General features: G+C 47.6%; 1 protein-coding gene across 2 annotated transcripts in view; it reads right to left on the reverse strand.

Annotated features, from left to right (window-relative positions):
• YAF2 (YY1 associated factor 2) overlaps window positions 1-9898 on the reverse strand; it is a 73219-nt gene extending 63321 nt beyond the window's left edge. The window contains exons 1-2 of one of the 2 annotated variants that reach the window (XR_009866258.1): window positions 9806-9898; window positions 9460-9585 (exon numbers count right to left, since the gene is read on the reverse strand). Coding sequence is in view for 1 of the 2 variants with exons in the window: in XM_062195077.1 (XP_062051061.1) it covers window positions 9460-9585; window positions 9806-9831 (152 nt within the window). In the remaining variant the exon portion in view is untranslated. The remainder of the gene's footprint in view (window positions 1-9459; window positions 9586-9805) is intronic. The other variant, XM_062195077.1, reaches the window with a different exon arrangement.
• Between the last annotated feature and the right edge of the window lie 8271 nt (window positions 9899-18169).

Raw genomic sequence — 18169 nt, forward strand, 5'->3', positions numbered from 1 at the left:
GGAAGACCTTTATCTCTGTCTCTCTAACTCTATCTGCCAAAAAAAAAAAAAATCACTGAACAGAGAACTTGTAACTTAGCTGAGGACACAACAGATTTCGCAATGTACCATACTCTTTTATGACTATATTAGTTTAGTCAAGAAATATTTTTAGCTATAGCACATTAAATTTCAATAATCTGAGTAAAATCTAAATAAGTGGTTGCAAATAAGATCAGAAAAACAATAAATGCAAAACTTCCTAAACTATACAACAAAAATGCTAAGGTAGTAACACTGAAGCAAGTAATATATATTCTTAAAACTTATGGAAAAAATAGCCTGATTACATTTTCACAAACACAGTCTCAAAAAAATTATTGGAAAAGCAATGTCACGTTCAAATAGCAAGTAAAATGTAAAGGAACAGTAAATAAAACAGTTTTAAGACCTACAATGTTTCAAGTCCCTGACTAGCTTCTGGGGACATTAAAGTGAGTACAGCAGTCTCTGCCTTCCAGGATAAACACATATCTTACAATGTGAGTTTTTAGGAATAATTACATCAATACACTGATATACACCACTAAGTATGACAGCTGGGTGGGGAAAGGTTCATACCAGGCAGTTTCCTTTAGAAGACCACCTGATACAATGCTGACACAGCAGAGGCGTGACAGGGACAAAGTTAGAAATACGGCCCACAGAGATGGGTCAGGGAGAGATGATCACTATCTCGAACAGTGTGCTCAGGGGATTGTCCTGCATGCAGTAGCCACTGGAAGGGACTCTCTCTCTCTTCTTGTTAACATACATGGACCTACATAAACAGGTTTCACAGAAGATAATGAAGATGATGGGGCCAGCACTGTGGCAAAGAGGGTTAAAGCCCTGGCCTGAAGTGCTGGCATCCCATATGGGCACCTGGCTGCTCTTCCGATCCAGTTCTCTGCTGTGGCCTGGACAGCAGTGGAAGATGGCCCAAGTCCTTGGGACTCTGCACCCACATGGGAGACCCAGAGAAGCTTCTGGCTCCTGGCTTCAGATCGGTGCAGCTCCAGGCATTGCAGCCATCTGGGGAGTGAACCAGTGGGTGGAAGACCTCTCTGTCGCTACCTCTCTCAGTAACTCTGTCTTTCAAATAAATAAAATAAATCTTTAAAAAAAAATGAAGATGATGTTAACAGCATTCTGGAAGCCAGGCTAATTTTTCCAGCAGATCCTAAAAGAAATAACATGGACTTCCAAACTACAGCTACAAAAAAAAAGGGGGGGGGGTGGATCCAGATCTGAGAGTTCAGAGGAAGATTGTACATGAGGGTAACAATGAGACAGAATCAAAGCTGAAGCAAGGAACGTTTCTGGCATAGGTCCCAAACAACAACAACAACAATGAGCTTATGCACAACAAGGAATACAGAGGCATTGGGTTTGGATGGGCAGAAACTGATTAGAGACACATACAGAAAACTAAGGAAAGCCGCTGATTTAAGGGGACACTGTTGGGTGGCTTTGTGACTTGCTCTTCCATAGATATAGAATTCCATAGAATTCCAAGGATATTCTGGGTAAAGCCGCTGCCTGCAATGCTGGCATCCCACATGGACGCTGGTTCTAATCCCGGCTGCTCCTCTTCCGATCCAGCTCTCTGCTATGGCCTGGGAAAGAAGAAGATGGCCCAAATCCTTGGGCCTCTGCACCTGCGTGAGAGACCTGGAGAAGCTCCTGGCTCCTGGCTTCAGACTGGCCCAGTTCTGCCAGTTGAGGGCATTTGGGGAGTGAGCCAGCAGATGTAAGATCTGTCTCTCTGCCTCTGCCTCTCTGTAACTCTACCCTTCAAATAAACAAATACACCTTTAAAGAAAAAAAAAAGAATTCTATTTCCCAAACAAAGGCAATTCTGTTTGAACAGAGCAACTGCAAAACTGTAGCATCTTGCTTAACAGAAGACATCTGGACGGTCCTCTCCATATCCAATTCACTGCGATACATTGTTTTAGTCCAAGAATATGAAGAAAATCTGGACTTCCCCAGATATATAGTTGGAAAAGAGAAATATTTTAATAATCTTTTAAAATAACTGTGGATATTCTTTGTTGACACTATATGAAAACCCAAACAGCTGTTTCTCAACTCTTAGTTCCATGTGAAATCTGAAACTACTACATCAACAACATTTTCATGATGTTCCCTTAAAATCCACTGATATTTTATACTTTGGCCTATCCAGGAGTGCTTTCCTATTATCATACATTAGCTACTGGGAAATACTGAATCACTGAATTATACAAGTATTCCGAATGTGACACAGTCCATGATAAAGTATCAGAAAATATATTTGTTGATATAACTACCAATCTTACCAGAGTCTTTAAAATACTTGAAAGCTCCAAAGCTCACTGTTGTTGCTAAGTTTCCAAAAGTTCTACTTTTCATTTGAGTGATTTTTATCATTAATAAACATGATCAGTTGTTTTCCTTGAAGTGACTGACTTATTATACTGGTTTTCAAGAAAATACCTGTTCAGTGTCCAGGTCTGAATAACCACAGCTGCTTTTTTTTAAAAAAAATTTATTTATTTTAAAGGTGGAGTTACAGAGAGGGAGACAGAAAGAGAGAGAGATTCTCCATCCACTGGTTCTCTCCATAAGGCCACAACGGCCAGAGCTAGGATGGTCCAAAGCCAGGAGCTTATTCTGAGTCTCCCACATGGGTGCAGAGACCCTAGCCCTTGGTCCATCCTCAGCTGCCTTCCCAAGCATATGAGCTGGAGCTGGACTGGAAGTGGAGCAGCCAGAATTTGAACTAGTGCCCATCTAGGTAGCTGGCACAGCAGACGTGGCTTTACCAGCTATGCCAGAGCCAACCCAATGAGTTTCTTAGTCCATCTTTGAGCAGAAAGGATATTCTATAGAAGAGCAAGTCACAATGCCACTCAACAGTGTCCCCTTGAATCAGCCTCTATATTTGGGAATGCAAAAGTGTTTCACACATACTCCTTATTTTGGAGAATATTTAAAACTACATGAGATCTAATAAAAGCAGTAATTTCTACTTCAAACCAGGATATGCTTAAATGAAACTGGCATAATTTTGACTGCCTGTGCATGGTGGCGAAAATTACAATGAATTGGTAACTGGGTGCCACTACTTAACTTCAGGCTAAGATGCTAGCACAGCACTTGTACCACAATCGCTGCTGCACTGTCACTGCAAGTGTGTATAAAGTGAAAATGGCAAAAGGCAAATATTACCATGAAAATAGCTCGGACCTCAAAGATGAAATGAATGGTTACTCAGAACACACTTTTTTTTTAAAAAAAGATTTATCTATTTATTTGAAAGTCAGAGTTACACAGAGGAGAGGCAGAGAGAGAGAGAGAGAGAGAGAGAGAGAGAGAGAGGTCTTCCATCCGATGGTTCAATTGACTGCAACAGTGGGAGCCAGGAGCCAGGAACTTCTGCCGGGTCTCCCACGCAGGTGCAAGGGGCCAAGGCCTTGGGCCATCTTCTACTGTTTTCCTAGGCCATAGCAGAGAGCTGGATGGGAAGTGGAGCAGCAGGGTCTCGAACCAGCGCCCATATGCGATGCCAGCACTTCAGGCCAGGGTATTAACCCACCATACCACAGCGCCAGCACCTCAGAACACACTTTGAAAACTGTTGCCCTGGCTCTTTAAACACCGCTCACTTTCACATGAACCTATGTGACTACTCTAACCCAAGACAGAGGGAGGAGAGAAAACAAGCAAGCCAGAAGCCTCGCAGAGGGCCCAGCATGGTGGTACAACGGGATAAGAGCGGGTTTGAGTCCAGATTGCACTGCAGCTGTTCTGCTTTGAATCCAGCTCTCTTCTAATGTGCCTAGGAAAGCAACAGAAGAAGGCTCAAGTGCTTGGGCCCCTCCCACCCATGTGAGAGGCCTGCATGGAGTTCCTGGCTCCTGTCTCTGGCCTGGCCCAGCCCCAGTCGTTGCTGCCACTTGGAGAGTGAACCAACAGATGAAGACTTCTCTCTCTCTCTTTCTCTCTTAGTTTGTGTGCGTGTTAGATCTTGCTTTTAAATAAATATGAAAAAAAAAAAGGGAAGGGAGGAAGGAGAAACAAAATGAAACTTCTTAGGAGTCTGAACAGCAGCTAAGTGGTTGCTGGAAAGTTCCTTAAGGAGGGAGGGAGGATAGGGGACCACGTCCTCCTGAAAAGCAGACGTACTTAGATGAGGACTCTATTTTCCCTCCCATTGCCACATGACAAGTCTGGGAGAATCAGTATCAAACTCCAAATTATATAAATTTCATATATATATATATATATATAGTAAGTATGACAAGACAATAATGATACTAAAAAGATTTCAACAGATAACAGCTGGTTTCTTTGGGCCTTCTTCAATAATTTATTCCCATTTTATAGAAGCTGAAATGATTCATTCTTTATATTAACAGTCAGATTCTAACCATAATACTGTATTCCATTATAAGCAATTCTTTTTCAGGGACAAGTTTAAGAAAAATGGACGAATACCACCTCACATACAGAACTTGATGTAGTTCAAAGGGTTTCTGATTGGACAACAAAATGAGAACTTTTCCAGAAGAAACAAAAACCCAGCTACGTTGCTCAGCACTGTGTCTGCAGCACCCAGCTCAGCCTACGTGTAACAGAAGATGCTCAGCAGACATGTGCGGAATGGTGAGGTGCCGAAACCAGACACAAGCCCAGGCTGCCCCGACTACCACGTAAAGTCCTTTCCACAGCTCTCTCAAATACCACAGGAGAGAAACCTAGCACAGTTGCACAATAAACCCTGAGAAAACACAACTTGACCTATTATACTTGAAAGTCTGCTGTGGCTGGCGCTGCGGCTCACTAGGCTAATCCTCTGCCTGCGCCGTCAGCACAACGGGTTCCAGTCCCGGTTGTTCCTCTTCCAGTCCAGCTCTCTGCTGTGGCCCAGGAAGGCAGTGGAGGATGGCCCAAGTGCTTGGGCCCTGTACCCGCATGGGACCAGGAGGAAGCACCTGGCTCCTGGCTGCGGATCGGTGCAGCGCCAGCTGTAGCGGCCACTTGGGGGGTGAACCAATGGAAGGAAGACCTTTCTCTCTGTCTCTCTCTCTAACTCTGCCTGTCAAAAAAAAAAAAAAAAAAAAAAGTCTGCTGTGGACTGGGTATTACTTTACAGACTCTCATGCAGACCACAGTTCAAAATGAAAACAAGGGGCCAGTGCTGTGGCACAGCAGGTTAAGCCACCGTCTGCAGTGCCGGTATCTCATATGGGTACCAATTCAAGTCTCAGTTCCGATCCAGCTCCCTACTAATGTGCCTGAGAAAGCAGTGGAACACGGCCAAGCTTGGGCCCCTGCACTCACACAGGAGACCTGGAAGAAGTTCCTGGCTCCTAGCTTCGGCCTGGCCCATACCTGGCTGTTGTGGCCATTTGGGAAGTGAACCAGATGGTAGAAATTTTCTCTCTCTCTCTCTCTCTCTGTCCCTCCCTCTTGTAATTCTGATTTCAAATAAAATAAATAAATCTTTTAAAACCACAAGAAACAAATAGCTCTATCATTTTTACTTCTATATATCTGCTATGTGAATTCAGCAATAATTTTCTGTGCCTAGATGATGTAACAGTAAGATATTAGTCTCAATCATCACCCATCTAATTAGTACCCTCACAGAGACTATAGAAATATTTCACTTTCTCTGTTGATGGCCAGTGGGTCTTCATTTCTTAAGGTTTCTTATATTTACACTGGGGATACTTACTGCTGGAACAACAACTTCAAGATATAAAGGAGGAGACTGCCCAGCACCTCTGACAGTTAAATTTTCACTGTAACATTTTATTCTTTCTTTTCTAAGATTTATTTTTTTGAAAGGCAGAGTTAGAGTTAGAGAGAGAGAGAGAGAGAGAGAGAGAGAGAGAGAGAGATACATTGAGATTGAGATTCCCCAGATGGCCACAATGGCTAAACTGGGCCAGGAGCTAGGAGCTTCTTCCAGGTCTCCCATGAGGGTGCAGAATCCCAAGTACTTGGGCCATCCTCCACTACTATCCAAGGCAGATTAGCAAGGAGCTAGATCAGAAATGGAGCAGCTGTGACTCAAACCAGCACCCACAGTGCTGGCCCCAGCATTTTATTCTTTTTAACATTTTCCACACAAGTTTGACATTTATCATCACTTCTCACAAAAGTACAATGTAGAAACTTTCACTTACTAAATAACCTTACTGTTATTTAGATCCTATAATTAAAAAAAAAAAAAGAATTAATCAGATTTTATCTAAGGCCAGCAAGTACAAGACTGGAATTTAATCATAGACATGGCATAACTTAAAGACTGTAATTTGTTAGTTGAGTAAATGAAGCTACATCTACTCCCATTTTCTTCTGACATTCAAGCAACGAATGCAACTTTATTCTGCAGGAAGACATGACCTACCAAAGAACCAGCCAAAGGCAACTCTTCTGTTAGGATGAAAAGCATTTTTGGGGCCAGAGCTTTAGTGTAGAAAAGCTTCTGCCTGCAGTGTTGTATCCCATATGGACACCAGTTTGAGTCCCGGCTGCTCTACTTCCCAATAAACTCTCTGCTATGGCCTGGGAAAGCAGAAGATGGCCCAAGTACTTGGGCCCCTGCACCTGCGTGGGAAACCAGGAAGAAGCTCCTGGTTCTTGTCTTCAGCCTGGCCTAGCCCCTGCCATTGCAGCCATTTGGGGAATAAACCAGAGGATGGAAGACTTCTTTCTCCCTCCTTCCCTCTCCTCTCTGTATATTTCAAATAATCTTTTTAAAAAACAAAAACATTTTAACTAGACATTCTTTACAGAAAAAAAAACGGTATTTTCAGTAAAGACTTCAGGAAGTACATGGAGACAATCTTCTCTAGAGGTTTAAAAAGGAAAAAGCTTCAAATATTTAGGCTATCTGAGGCTTGTCCTCATATTCGGCACCCGAAACACTATCAGTTCAAGGATCGGTATGACCCAAGGGATTCCAGTCCGGCCTGTGGGTCACACAAACAAGTCAGCAGCCAACGGCACGCTGCCCTTCGGCCATCAAGTCCCTCCTTTGGTACCGGTCAAACGTGTCCTTGAAATTACTCTACCTGCTACTTCACAGGTCAGCGACGCAGAATTACTTCCTCCAACCACTGACAGGCGAGTTTCTCCCAAGCGTTCCACAGTCTTTCAATCCTGTTTTTCTAACATTATTAGGAAAACAGCTTGCAGTGCAAGGAATATCTGCACTGGACAGTTTTAACACTGTCCTCTCCCATGGTTCTACCCAGTGAGGATTTCAGGAACAGTGGTAGGAAAATGATAACAGAGAAATGAGGGTTCTGAGGGCCAAAACCAAGAGACAGGAGAGGAAGGCAGACGCTGAGGGGCCCGTAAAGGGTCGTAGCACTGGACATTTACTTTCAGGAACACAGTGGCCCTTAAACTGCTGGTGAATTGCCTGCAGCCTATTCAGTTTCAAGCCAAATGACCACACTTCTTTAAGTCCTCCTAAAGTAATGCTTCCACCCCTAAAAACTGGATCTACCAGAGCTAAGGTATAGTGGCAAAAACAAACAAACAAACAAACAAAAAAAAACACCAACCAACCAGAAGTGGCCCTCAGGGCTCTTTTAAAGCAGGCCCACTTATCCGCCCTGGGCCAGCTCCCCGGGGGAACTGTGACCCTTCCTCTCCCAGGAGTCAGCTATCCAGCCTGCTGCTTCTCTTCTGGGCTGCCACCACTTACACTGTTACCCCAAGACTGGCTGTGGAGTGGAACAACAGCTTCCCCCCTTCCCTGCTGCTCTTGAAAATAAACACACAGGCTCTGCTTGGTTGACTAATGGCTACAAGAAAAGACTGGGAACCACAGATTGCAACATTACAGCACCAGCAAGTGCAATAATAATCCTCCTCTCCACAGTAAAGTTCCTCCCTCCAAAACACAATTCTCTATATTGTTTCTTGAGTATCTTTACAAGTACAAAGCACTATCATAAACATACAAATATAATCGGAACCAAATCCAACATTACACATGTTTTGCTTTTCAAAATACTAAATCAAGGCTAATCCCCTGGTTGGGGTGCCGGGTACTAGTCCTGCTTGCTCCTCTTCCAGTCCAGCTCTCTGCTGTGGCCCAGGAAGGCAGTGGAGGATGGCCCAAGTGCTTGGGTCGCTGCACCTGCATGGGAGACCAGGAGGAAGTACCCGGATCCTGGCTTTGGATTGTTAGTGTGCCAGTCGTAGCGGCCATTAGGGGAGTGAACCAACGGAAGGAACACCTTTCTCTCTGACTCTCTCTCTCACTAACTCTGCTTGGAAAAAAAAAAAAAAAAACTATTAAATCATGGTTCCAAAAATAGGTAATGCAATCATTTTGGAAAAAGCATACTTTTTTTCTTTTACAGAATGCTCTTACAGTCCCTTAAATTTAGGTGTTTAGAAGTTTTCTTTTAAAGGCTGCATAAAGTGTTCGAATATTTTATCCAATGTAAACGAGCAGTAATATGCAGAGCACATTGTGACTTAGTAAAGGACAGGTATGTCAAAAGCAGCTAGCTCTGCTGAGGAACTCAACATCTTACATGACCGCCAACTATCTCTGCCCCTATGTTATAAACATTTCTGTAAATGCTGTTGAAAAATGAGAATACCTCATGTGTAGAAAGCTGGATTCTACAGAACATTTATACATGTCCGTAATACACAGGCCCTCTTTGATTTTTAAAGCGATAGTCATATACTGGTAGGCTTATTGTGATCGTGTAGTTCCTAACAGACTTTGTAATATCAAAACATGCACGTTACCCAAGTGTTAAGGTATAAATTGCAGGATTATCACGAATCAACTCCAAGGCTGCCTCCCAGCGAAGGCGAAGGCAGCCCAGGTGCCAGCAGACCAAGCCTGCGCTGACGAGATTTCCTGGGCCGTGTTCCGCAGCCACTTCATTGACCTAAGTGGTTTTTCCTAAGACAGAGTCACGGTCCTAGGAGATGACAATAAACTTAGGGCTGAGGCGGGCAGGGGTCGCCTTATCTAACACACTGCCATGTAATCACGACATTCAGACACTTTCAGGAAAAACGTGTCCCTGAGGCTGGGCTCCCCTCCAACTGTTGATGAGACAGACAACTGGAATACAAACAACTGAACAAAACCTTGGGCTGACCCCTCCGGGCGTCCGTATCCAGTAACAAAGAAGTTTAACCTATTGTGCAGTCCACAACCGGGACACTTGGTGGCTGGTTTTTGTTTTTTTGGGTTTTTTTGTTTTTTCTTGTCTTTTCTATGCAATGAAATGGCACTGCATCCTCCCTGCTGCCCTGCCCACGCCGCGCACAACAAAGCGGCCGCCGGTGCGCGGCCGGAGCCTGCCGGCCACGCCGGGCGGCGGGCAGCGGGCAGCGGGCAGCGCCGCCCCGACCCCGACCCCGGCCCCGACCCCGGGCCCGGCCCGGCCCGGCGCTCACCGCGTCGAGGTGCCCTTGCGCACGTCGCACATCATGCACTTGAAGGCCTCGGCGCCGTTCCGGAAGGTGCAGACGCTGCAGTCCCAGTAGCCCTCGTCCGAGGACGGCTTCGGCTGCCGCTTCGGCCTGCGGGACACAAGGCGGACACGACGCGGCGCGGGTCACCGGCAGGCCGCGCCCGCACCGCCCGCACCGCCCGGCCCCGGCCCCGGCGGGCTCCGGCCGCCGCCGCCATCGCGGCTCCATTGTGGGGCCGCGCCGGCCCTCACGCGGCCACTCTCGTCAGCGGCGCCGCCCCCGCGCCGCCCCGGGCCGCCCGCCGCCCGGCCCGGCCGCGCGCCGTTACCTGGTGGGGCTCTTCTTGTCGCCCATGGCGCGGCCGCCGCGCTCGCCGAGTCGCTCGGAGGCTGAGGCGCGGGCGGAAGCGGGCGCGCAGGAGGGCGGGGAGGCCGCGCGGCCGAGTCGCGAGCCGCCGCCGGAGCCCACGCAGCCTCCAGCTGTCGGGGAACTCCGCCGGCCACGTGACCCGCGCGCGCCAACCGGCGGCCGCGCCGGGACTTCAAACGCGGCCGGGCGGCGGGCGCGGGGCGGCTCGCGGGCGGCCGGGGCCGTGCGGGCCGTGCGGGCCCCGCGGGCGGCGCGGCGGGCGGCGGAGGGCGCTGCGCGGGCCTGGGGCCGGGCGGGAGGCGGCGGCCTCGGCCGTGAGGAGAGGCCGGGCGACTTCCTCAGGGTTACGTAAGGCGAGGGCGACAAGGCCGGGAGTGCGGCCCCGAACGCGCTGCTCCCAAAGGAAACGAATGTCATGCTCCAGCCCTGAAAAAAAAAAAATATTTGTAAAGCTTTATTTTAAAAAAACAAGCGGCCTTTGCCGAGCGAGAGCGCCCTGCCCCGGGTCCCGCACGCCGCTGGCCCCAGGCGCACCGCAGCGGCGCCCGCCCGGGACGCGGGGCGGCGGCCGGAGCCGGGGCCTGGCGCTGGCCCCCGGGGCACCGCAGCCCGGGACGCGGGGCGGCGGCCGGAGCCGGGGCCTGGCGCTGGCCCCCGGGGCACCGCAGCCCGGGACGCGGGGCGGCGGCCGGAGCCGGGGCCTGGCGCTGGCCCCCGGGGCACCGCAGCCCGGGACGCGGAGCCGCCGAGCCCGGGGCCTGGCGCTGGCCCCCGGGACACGCTGCAGGTGCGCGCCTGGCCCCCGGAGGACGCCGGGCGCTCCCTAGTCCCGCGTCCCGTCCCTCATGGACCTTGGGCATCCCGCCTGGTTTCTACTGCGAGACCCGCTTGTTCTGAAAAACTGCGTGTGAGTGAAGTGATTGTACGACGAGCGGTAACATAACGTTTTGAGCGCTAGGTGCCGGCCGCTCTGTCCGTCTCCTGGCCCCTGCTGGCCTCAGGCTGCTATGCAAATGTCCTCCCGCGCTGGCCTAGCCCTTCATTTTAAAGACAAGGGACTTAGGGCCCCGGTACAAGGCTTTTCCTTAGTGAGCGGTGGGGTGTGGGCTCAGGTGTCCTGTTTTTCCCTGAGCTGTGATTTCCCCCGGTCGCCGCAGCCCTAACTCACTGTTCTCTCTGCTTTCTGCAGAAGTCGCTTCTGCCAGCAACATGGAAACGCGATTAAGGAAAGCCCGAGAGGACATCCGGGGCCTCCTCTTCCATCCTGCTGCAATGGTAAACTTAGCCACTTCATTTTTTTTTTTTTAATCTGTAAAATAAATGAGTTAACACTGTTACCGCTACAAAGGTCTCTTCCAAGTCTAAGGCACCGTAAAGTGTTTAAAAAAAAAAAAACAAAACACTTCACTGGAAGGGTCATCCAGGAGACTGATGAATCATTGTGGTTGCAAAGGCATAGCGACATGTGTTTTTAAAACGAAATAAAGCAAAGCCCAGTGTGCTGGAAGCCCCCCGCCTCCACCGCGGTGCTGCACATCACCGCCTCTCTAGGGTGTAGCCTCCACCAGCAGCCGGCAGCCCGCGGGCGTCATGAGCTGGGTGTGGGCTGGGACTTGCCTTGGCTGTCCTGGTCAGCGAGGCTCAGTCCCTGCAGCAGTGCGGCACACTGTGGGCACTCAGGCGACATTCAGAGGGGCTGCTGTTTGGCCTGCGGTTATAACAGACACCACCTGGGACACCTGCATTCAACCCGCGGTGCCAGGTTCCAGTCCTGGTTCTGCTTCTGATGCAGTTTCTTGCTAATGCTCCCTCTGGGAGCTGGCAGTAATGGCTGGGGTACTTGAGTCCCTGTGGGAAACCCAGAGGGTGTTCCTAGTCCCAGCTTTGGCTTGGCCCAGTGTAAGCTGTTGTAGGCTTTTGAGGAGTGAACCAGTGCGTGAGAAAACTCTGCCCGCCCCTCCCCTATCTCTCTGCTACCCTCTCTGTCTCCCTTCCTCACTCCCTCCCCATCTCCCTCTCCCTCCATCACAAATAAAAAAAAAATTATAAAATAGTTTGAGAATAAATGCATTCACTTGAGTCAGAATTCTTGAATGAGGTATTTTTGCTATTGGGGTTTGCACCTGTTAAGCATAGTATATGCAGCAGATGGTCAACAAATGGTGGAATTTGCAACAATTCTCCCAGCTGGGCTTTGCAGCGCTGGAAGTCCTTACAGAAGCGCCCGGAGCGCAGCTGTTGTGGAGCACAAGAGCAGCACATTGTGCTGCCTCAGCCACTGCCGCTTACTGATGTCTTAGAAAGGTCCCTGCCTGTACTAGGCTTGCGTGGAGACCGTAATATTGCCACTTCACCACAGAAAGTCACACCTTTTCCTTACGGTGTCCCTGCCGTCTCTGGAGAACAGAAAGAAGAGCTTGGTCACCAGGGTGGCCCAGATGCTTACCCTCCTGAGTGTTTGCAGCACATGAACAGAGATCAGAGTCCCCTGTGAAGTGAATAGAAGCATTTAGCCAGTTTTAGTGGCTACACAATGAGGTGCTGAAGCGTTCTGAAGCACTGCTACAATCCTCTCCCTTTGCGTTGTTGTAATAAAGTTCCTAGGGTCGGAGAGACTAGAGAAGCTACTGACCTGTGCATGTGACTGATCTGTTGGCCCTGGATGCTAGTGCACAGATTGTGAGCCCCTGACTTAGGGGCACAGGCAGACCATGGGACCCCAGGGACACTGTTATCATGAGTCCTGAGTTTAGACAAACACAACACTGTATAGTCATTAGGCGATAAGAGCTAATATCTGAAATTAGACAGGAAGTTGGGGTAAATAAGAAAGAAATGAATTGCAAACCTTCCGTAAGAAGGAACTCAAAATCAAGTACGAAGTGTGCATTCCTAATCCAAAATCAGAGTTCCAGAATGCCCCCAAATCCAAAACTTTTCTGAGCCTGGACATGATACCGTAAGTAGAAAACCATAAAATTTTGTTCCATGCACTAAATCATTAAACTCTTTATATAAAAAGTCCTTGGGGCTGGTGCCACAGCACAGTAGGTTAATCCTCTGCCTGCAGCACCAGCATCCCATATGGGCGCCGGTTCTAGTCCTGGCTGCTCCTCTTCCAATCCAGATCTCTGCTGTGGCCTGGGAAAGCAGTAGAACATGGCCCAGGTCCTGGGGCCCCTGCACCCACATGGGAGACCCAGAAGAAGCTTCTGGTTCCTGGCTTCAGATCAGCGCAGCTCCTGCCTTTGGGGCCATTTGCAGAGTGAAGCAACAGACAGAAGACCTTTCTCTCTGTCTCTCCCTCTCACTGTCTGTAACTCTACCTCTCAAATAAATAAATAAAATCTTTTTAAAAATCTGCAGTATAAACGCATATGAAACATATGTGAATTTTGTGTTTAGACCTAGGTCTCATACCAGAAATACCTTCCTATTTGCACATATTCCTCGATCTGAAACACTTCTAGTCCCCAAATTTTGGAATAAGGGATATTCACTCAGCCTGTGTAACAACAGTAAGCTACAAATATGGAACCAATCAGATTTTGAAAGGTTGGCATTTTTGCTTGGCATCTTGTTTAGGCAAAATAGAAGTACTTTTATTGATTGTGTTATGAAAGTTATGTATAACCAGTTACATTTGCTCTTAGGGTGCTGTAGCACAGTGCTGTGCACTGAATTTGGTTGAGACAGAGATCTGTTTTTTCACAGTTCTGGAGGCGAGAAGTCTAAGAGCAAGGTGCTAGCAGGGTTGGTTCCTTGGTGGGCTCTCCTGGGCCTGTCCTTAGCAGAACACCAGTTATTGGATGAGGGAGTATCCTAATGACCTCATTTTAACTTAATTTACCTCTTTAAAGACCCTCTCTCCAAAGACCCTCACATTCTGACGTACGGGGAGTTAGGACCTCAGTGTGAGAACTAGAGTAAGTTAACTGTAGCCTACACATTCTTGGTTTCAAAAGCCTTACGTGAAAACCCTTCACACTGGCTGGGTATGTTTGGTTAGAAGACATTAAGGCAGTCCAGTACGAATTCTGCATAACTGCCTAACACTGGAGTGTTTTTTCCATATTGTTTCCTCTCTTATTTTTTATTTTCTGCAGATACTGCCTTTCCAGTGGATCTGTTACAAGTTCTCATCTCTGTTACTTTTTGTTGGACACATTTTCTTCTCCTTAGGTTTCCTATTCATTCACATCTCCACTTTTAATTTTGTATTTCCTTATTCATTACATTTTATTTATACTAGTTCTTGTTAATACCCTTTTAAGTATTAACAATGCCCCTTGGATAGATTTTTTTTTTTTTCAACAGGCAGAGTGGATAGTGAGAGAGAGAGAGACAGAGAGAAAGGTCTTCCTTTTTGCCGTTGGTTCACCCTCCAATGGCCTCTGCGGCCTGTGCACTGCGCTGATCCGAAGCCAGGATCCAGGTGCTTCTCCTGGTCTCCCTTGCGGGTGCAGGGCCCAAGCACTTGGGCCATCCTCCACTACACTCCCTGGCCACAGCAGAGAGCTGGCCTGGAAGAGGGGCACCCGGGGTAGAATCCGGCGCCCCAGCCGGGACTAGAACCCGGTGTGCCGGAGCCGCAAGGCGGAGGATTAGCCTGTTAAGCCACAGCGTCAGCCCCTTGGATAGATTTTTATATTTATCCTCAAAGAGCTGATAAGATTACAATGAAAAAGATGCCTTGGAAAAAACATAGTGGATGTGAATAGGTACTAGAGTAAGACTGGATTCATTGTATAGGTCAAAGCTATAAGCTTGATATTCCTAAAAATTAGAGGAGGACTCAAAACGAAAACCTCTCAGTTCCCTACAGTGACTGAGTACCCTGCACTGTGCACCTCCATCTCTTGCAGGAGCTCTGGGAGAGCAGCTCTGTGTGCAAACACACCCCACAGCAGGGAAGGCAATGGCCTTGTATCCATTGCAAGAACACAGCATCTTTTTTTTTCCAATATTTTATTTATTTATTTACTTGGGTAATAGAGTTACTGAGAGAGGGAGAGACAGAGAGAAAGATCTTCCATCCGCTGGTTCACTCCCCAAATGGCCACAATGGCCAGAGCTGAACCCGTGGGATGCCAAGAGCCAGGAGCTTCCTTCTGCTCTCCCATGCAGGTGCAAGGGCCCAAGCACTTGAGCCATCTTCCACTGCTTTCCTGGGTCATTAGCAGAGAGCTGGATGGGAAGAGGATCATCTGGGACACAAACTGCCGCCAATATGGGATGCCGGCACCACAGGTGGAGGCTTAGCCAGCCCCACAGAACACAGCAGCTTAATAAACTTCATCCTCAATCATGTGGTAATTGATTTTATGAGCTTCCAGTAGCAAATGCAAATATTGTAGCTACTGAGGACACGTAGTAAATGCAAACATATTTTAAACATTCTTATATGAATATGTTTGACCCAGAAATGTCTACCATAACATATCTGAAGAATTTATAAGTATCTAACGTCTTTATGCCAGAAGCACAAACACAGCTCCAGTATGTAATTTCTTTGCAGAAAACATAATATTTTCCTGAGACATAATCTTGAAAAGTGATATTTAAGAAGAAATTTGAATCTCTTGTCATACATGTTTTCTTAAGAAAATGATTGAACTAACATCAGTTTTTGCAGTAACAAAATAGAACTCCTGGGATTCCAGCAAGGATTTCTTGCAGTAAACATATTGCCATTAAATAATATGTTTCATTAGAATTATACTCTAGAATCAAACACATTTTATCCTGTAAGTACTATAGTTAATTAACATTTTTATGTAAATTTTATAGAGAAACCTAGTCTGTATCATTTCTTTTTATTTATTTAAGATTTATTTATTTGAAAGAGTTACAGAGAGAGAGGGAGGGATTTATCTTCCATCTATTGGTTCACTCCCCAAATGCCACAATGCCTGGGACAAAGCCAAGGCCAAAGCCAGGAGCCAGGAACACAATCCAGGTCTCCCATGTGGCTGGCAGGGACCTAATTACTTGTGCCAGGAAACTGGATTTGGGAACTGGAGGCAGGCATCCATCCCAGGCAGAGTGATGAGGGATGCAGGTGTCAGTCCAGCATTTTAACAGCTATGTAGATGCCCCTAAAAGTTCTAGTGTGAATAAATTCTGTGCATTGAGTGTGTCTCCCAGGGGTTCGTGTGCTTGGCACCTCGGAGTCCGTAGTCCCAAGGGTCCGTATGCTGAAATCAAGGGTGTCAGGTGGTGGGATCTTTGGGAGGTGGGGCTAGTGGGAAGGGTCCGTATGCTGAAATCAAGGGTGTCAGGTGGTGGGATCTTTGGGAGGTGGGGCTAGTGGGAAGGGTCCGTATGCTGAAATCAAGGGTGTCGAGGTGGTGGGATCTTTGGGAGGTGGGGCTAGTGGGAAGGGTCCGTATGCTGAAATCAAGGGTGTCAGGTGGTGGGATCTTTGGGAGGTGGGGCTAGTGGGAAGGTAGTCTTGTTGTGGTGGCATCAGCCTTGGAAAAGAGTTTGGTGCTGGGCTTGCAGAATGAATTTGTTCTCCTGTGAGTGAGTTATTATGAAAATAGCAAGCCTGGCCCCTGAATTTTTGTAATATTTAATTACTCATTTTTTTATTTGAGGTGGAGTGACAGAGAGAGAGAGAGAATCTTCCAGCTATTGATTCACTCCCCAAATGCCCACAACAACCAGTCCTGGTCCAGGCCAAAACCAGGAGGCTGGCACTCAAAATGGGTTTCCCACATGGGCACTAGGGGCCCTGGCACTTAGGCCATTTGCTACTTTTCCCAGGCCATTAGCAGGGAGCTGCATCACAAGAAGAAGCAGTGCCTATGTGGGATGCCAGCGTCACAGTCAATGGCTTTATCCATTATGCCACAGCGCTGTCCCCAGTAAATAAATCCGTAAGAATAGATTAACCTGGGGCCAGCACTGTAGCATAGTGGGTAAAGCCGCCATCTGCAGTGCTTGCATCCCATGTGGGTGCCAGTTCTAGTCCCACCTGCTCCACTTCCAATCGAGCTCTCTGCTATGGCCTGGGAAAGCAGTGGAAGATGGCCCAAGTCCTTGAGCCCCTGCACCCATGTGGGAGACCTGGAAGAGGCTCCTGGCTTCTTGCTTCAGATCGGTGCAGCTCAGGCTGTTGCGGCCAATTGGGGAGTGAACCATCAGATGGAAGATGACTCACTCTCTCTCTCTCTCTCTCTCTCTCTCCCTCCCTCTCTCCCTGCCTCTGCCTCTGCCTTTCTGTAATTCCGCCTTTCAAATAAATAAATACATCTTTAAAAAACAAACAAAAAAAAAGAAATTAACCTGATATTGATTATTGAGTTTCAAGTTCTGCCTGCAGTTGCCTTGGCAGGGCCAGACCAGATGATCTTGCGGGATTTATATGGCCATGGGCTAGACATTTGACACCCTCGTTAAGGGTTAAACCATTTAATACATGTAGAAACACAGCCTGGCATCTGTAAGCAATATCTGAGTGACAGCTGTCTTTCTGAAGTAGTATGGCTGGACTCTGCAGCCAGACATTTCCAACTCCAGCTGTGCCACCTACTCCCTGAATAACACTGGACAAGTTCCAAGTTTCTGTGCGTCAGTTTCCTTGTGTCTGCAGTGGGCATGATAATAGTGCTTGCCTCATAGAATTCTTGTGAGTTGGTGTACACAGAGTACTTGTGACATGTATGTGTAACACGTCCCTAATGCCTGCTCTTAAGAGCAGCACGTGCTCACCTGAGTGCCCGGGGCGACTTGACAGAGGGCGCTGAGTCATGCATCCACAGACCGCTGATGGGATTGTTAAGCAGCCTGTCTCCCCCCAGTCTGTCCACTACTCTCGCGGGTAACCTGGCCAACTGCTGGGATTCCTTCTACCAAAGTTCCTTGTGGCCCTCCCAGGCCACCAGGAGCTTACGGAGAGAACAGAACAATAATTATTCGTATTTCAAAGTAAACCAAAGAGGTAAGGATCAGCAGGTCAACAGTGGTTCCAGATGGCTCTGATTCTCCTACTCTATACCTGTCTTTTATCTAAGTAATTTTTGAATTTAAATATTTTTGAAGGATTTATTACATTCTTGGGAGTCAGAGTTCTCACTTGAACAGTGAAAGGATCATTTTCAAAAACCTCTTGTGTCTCTTCCAGCCAACAAATTCTGAAATTTTCATCTTTTACCTGCATGAGCAAAATCCTGGTTCTGTTGAATCAAGGCTGTATTGCAGACGCCACTGTAGGTGACAACTGCCTAGACTGTAGGTCTTAGCAGATCCTATCATTTTGTGTGATTATGGAGGAAAAAGAATACAAATAAATTATCATCCTTATAATGATACATATTTC

Source organism: Lepus europaeus, chromosome 6 (genome assembly GCF_033115175.1).
Source record: "Lepus europaeus isolate LE1 chromosome 6, mLepTim1.pri, whole genome shotgun sequence".
NCBI lineage: Eukaryota > Metazoa > Chordata > Mammalia > Lagomorpha > Leporidae > Lepus > Lepus europaeus.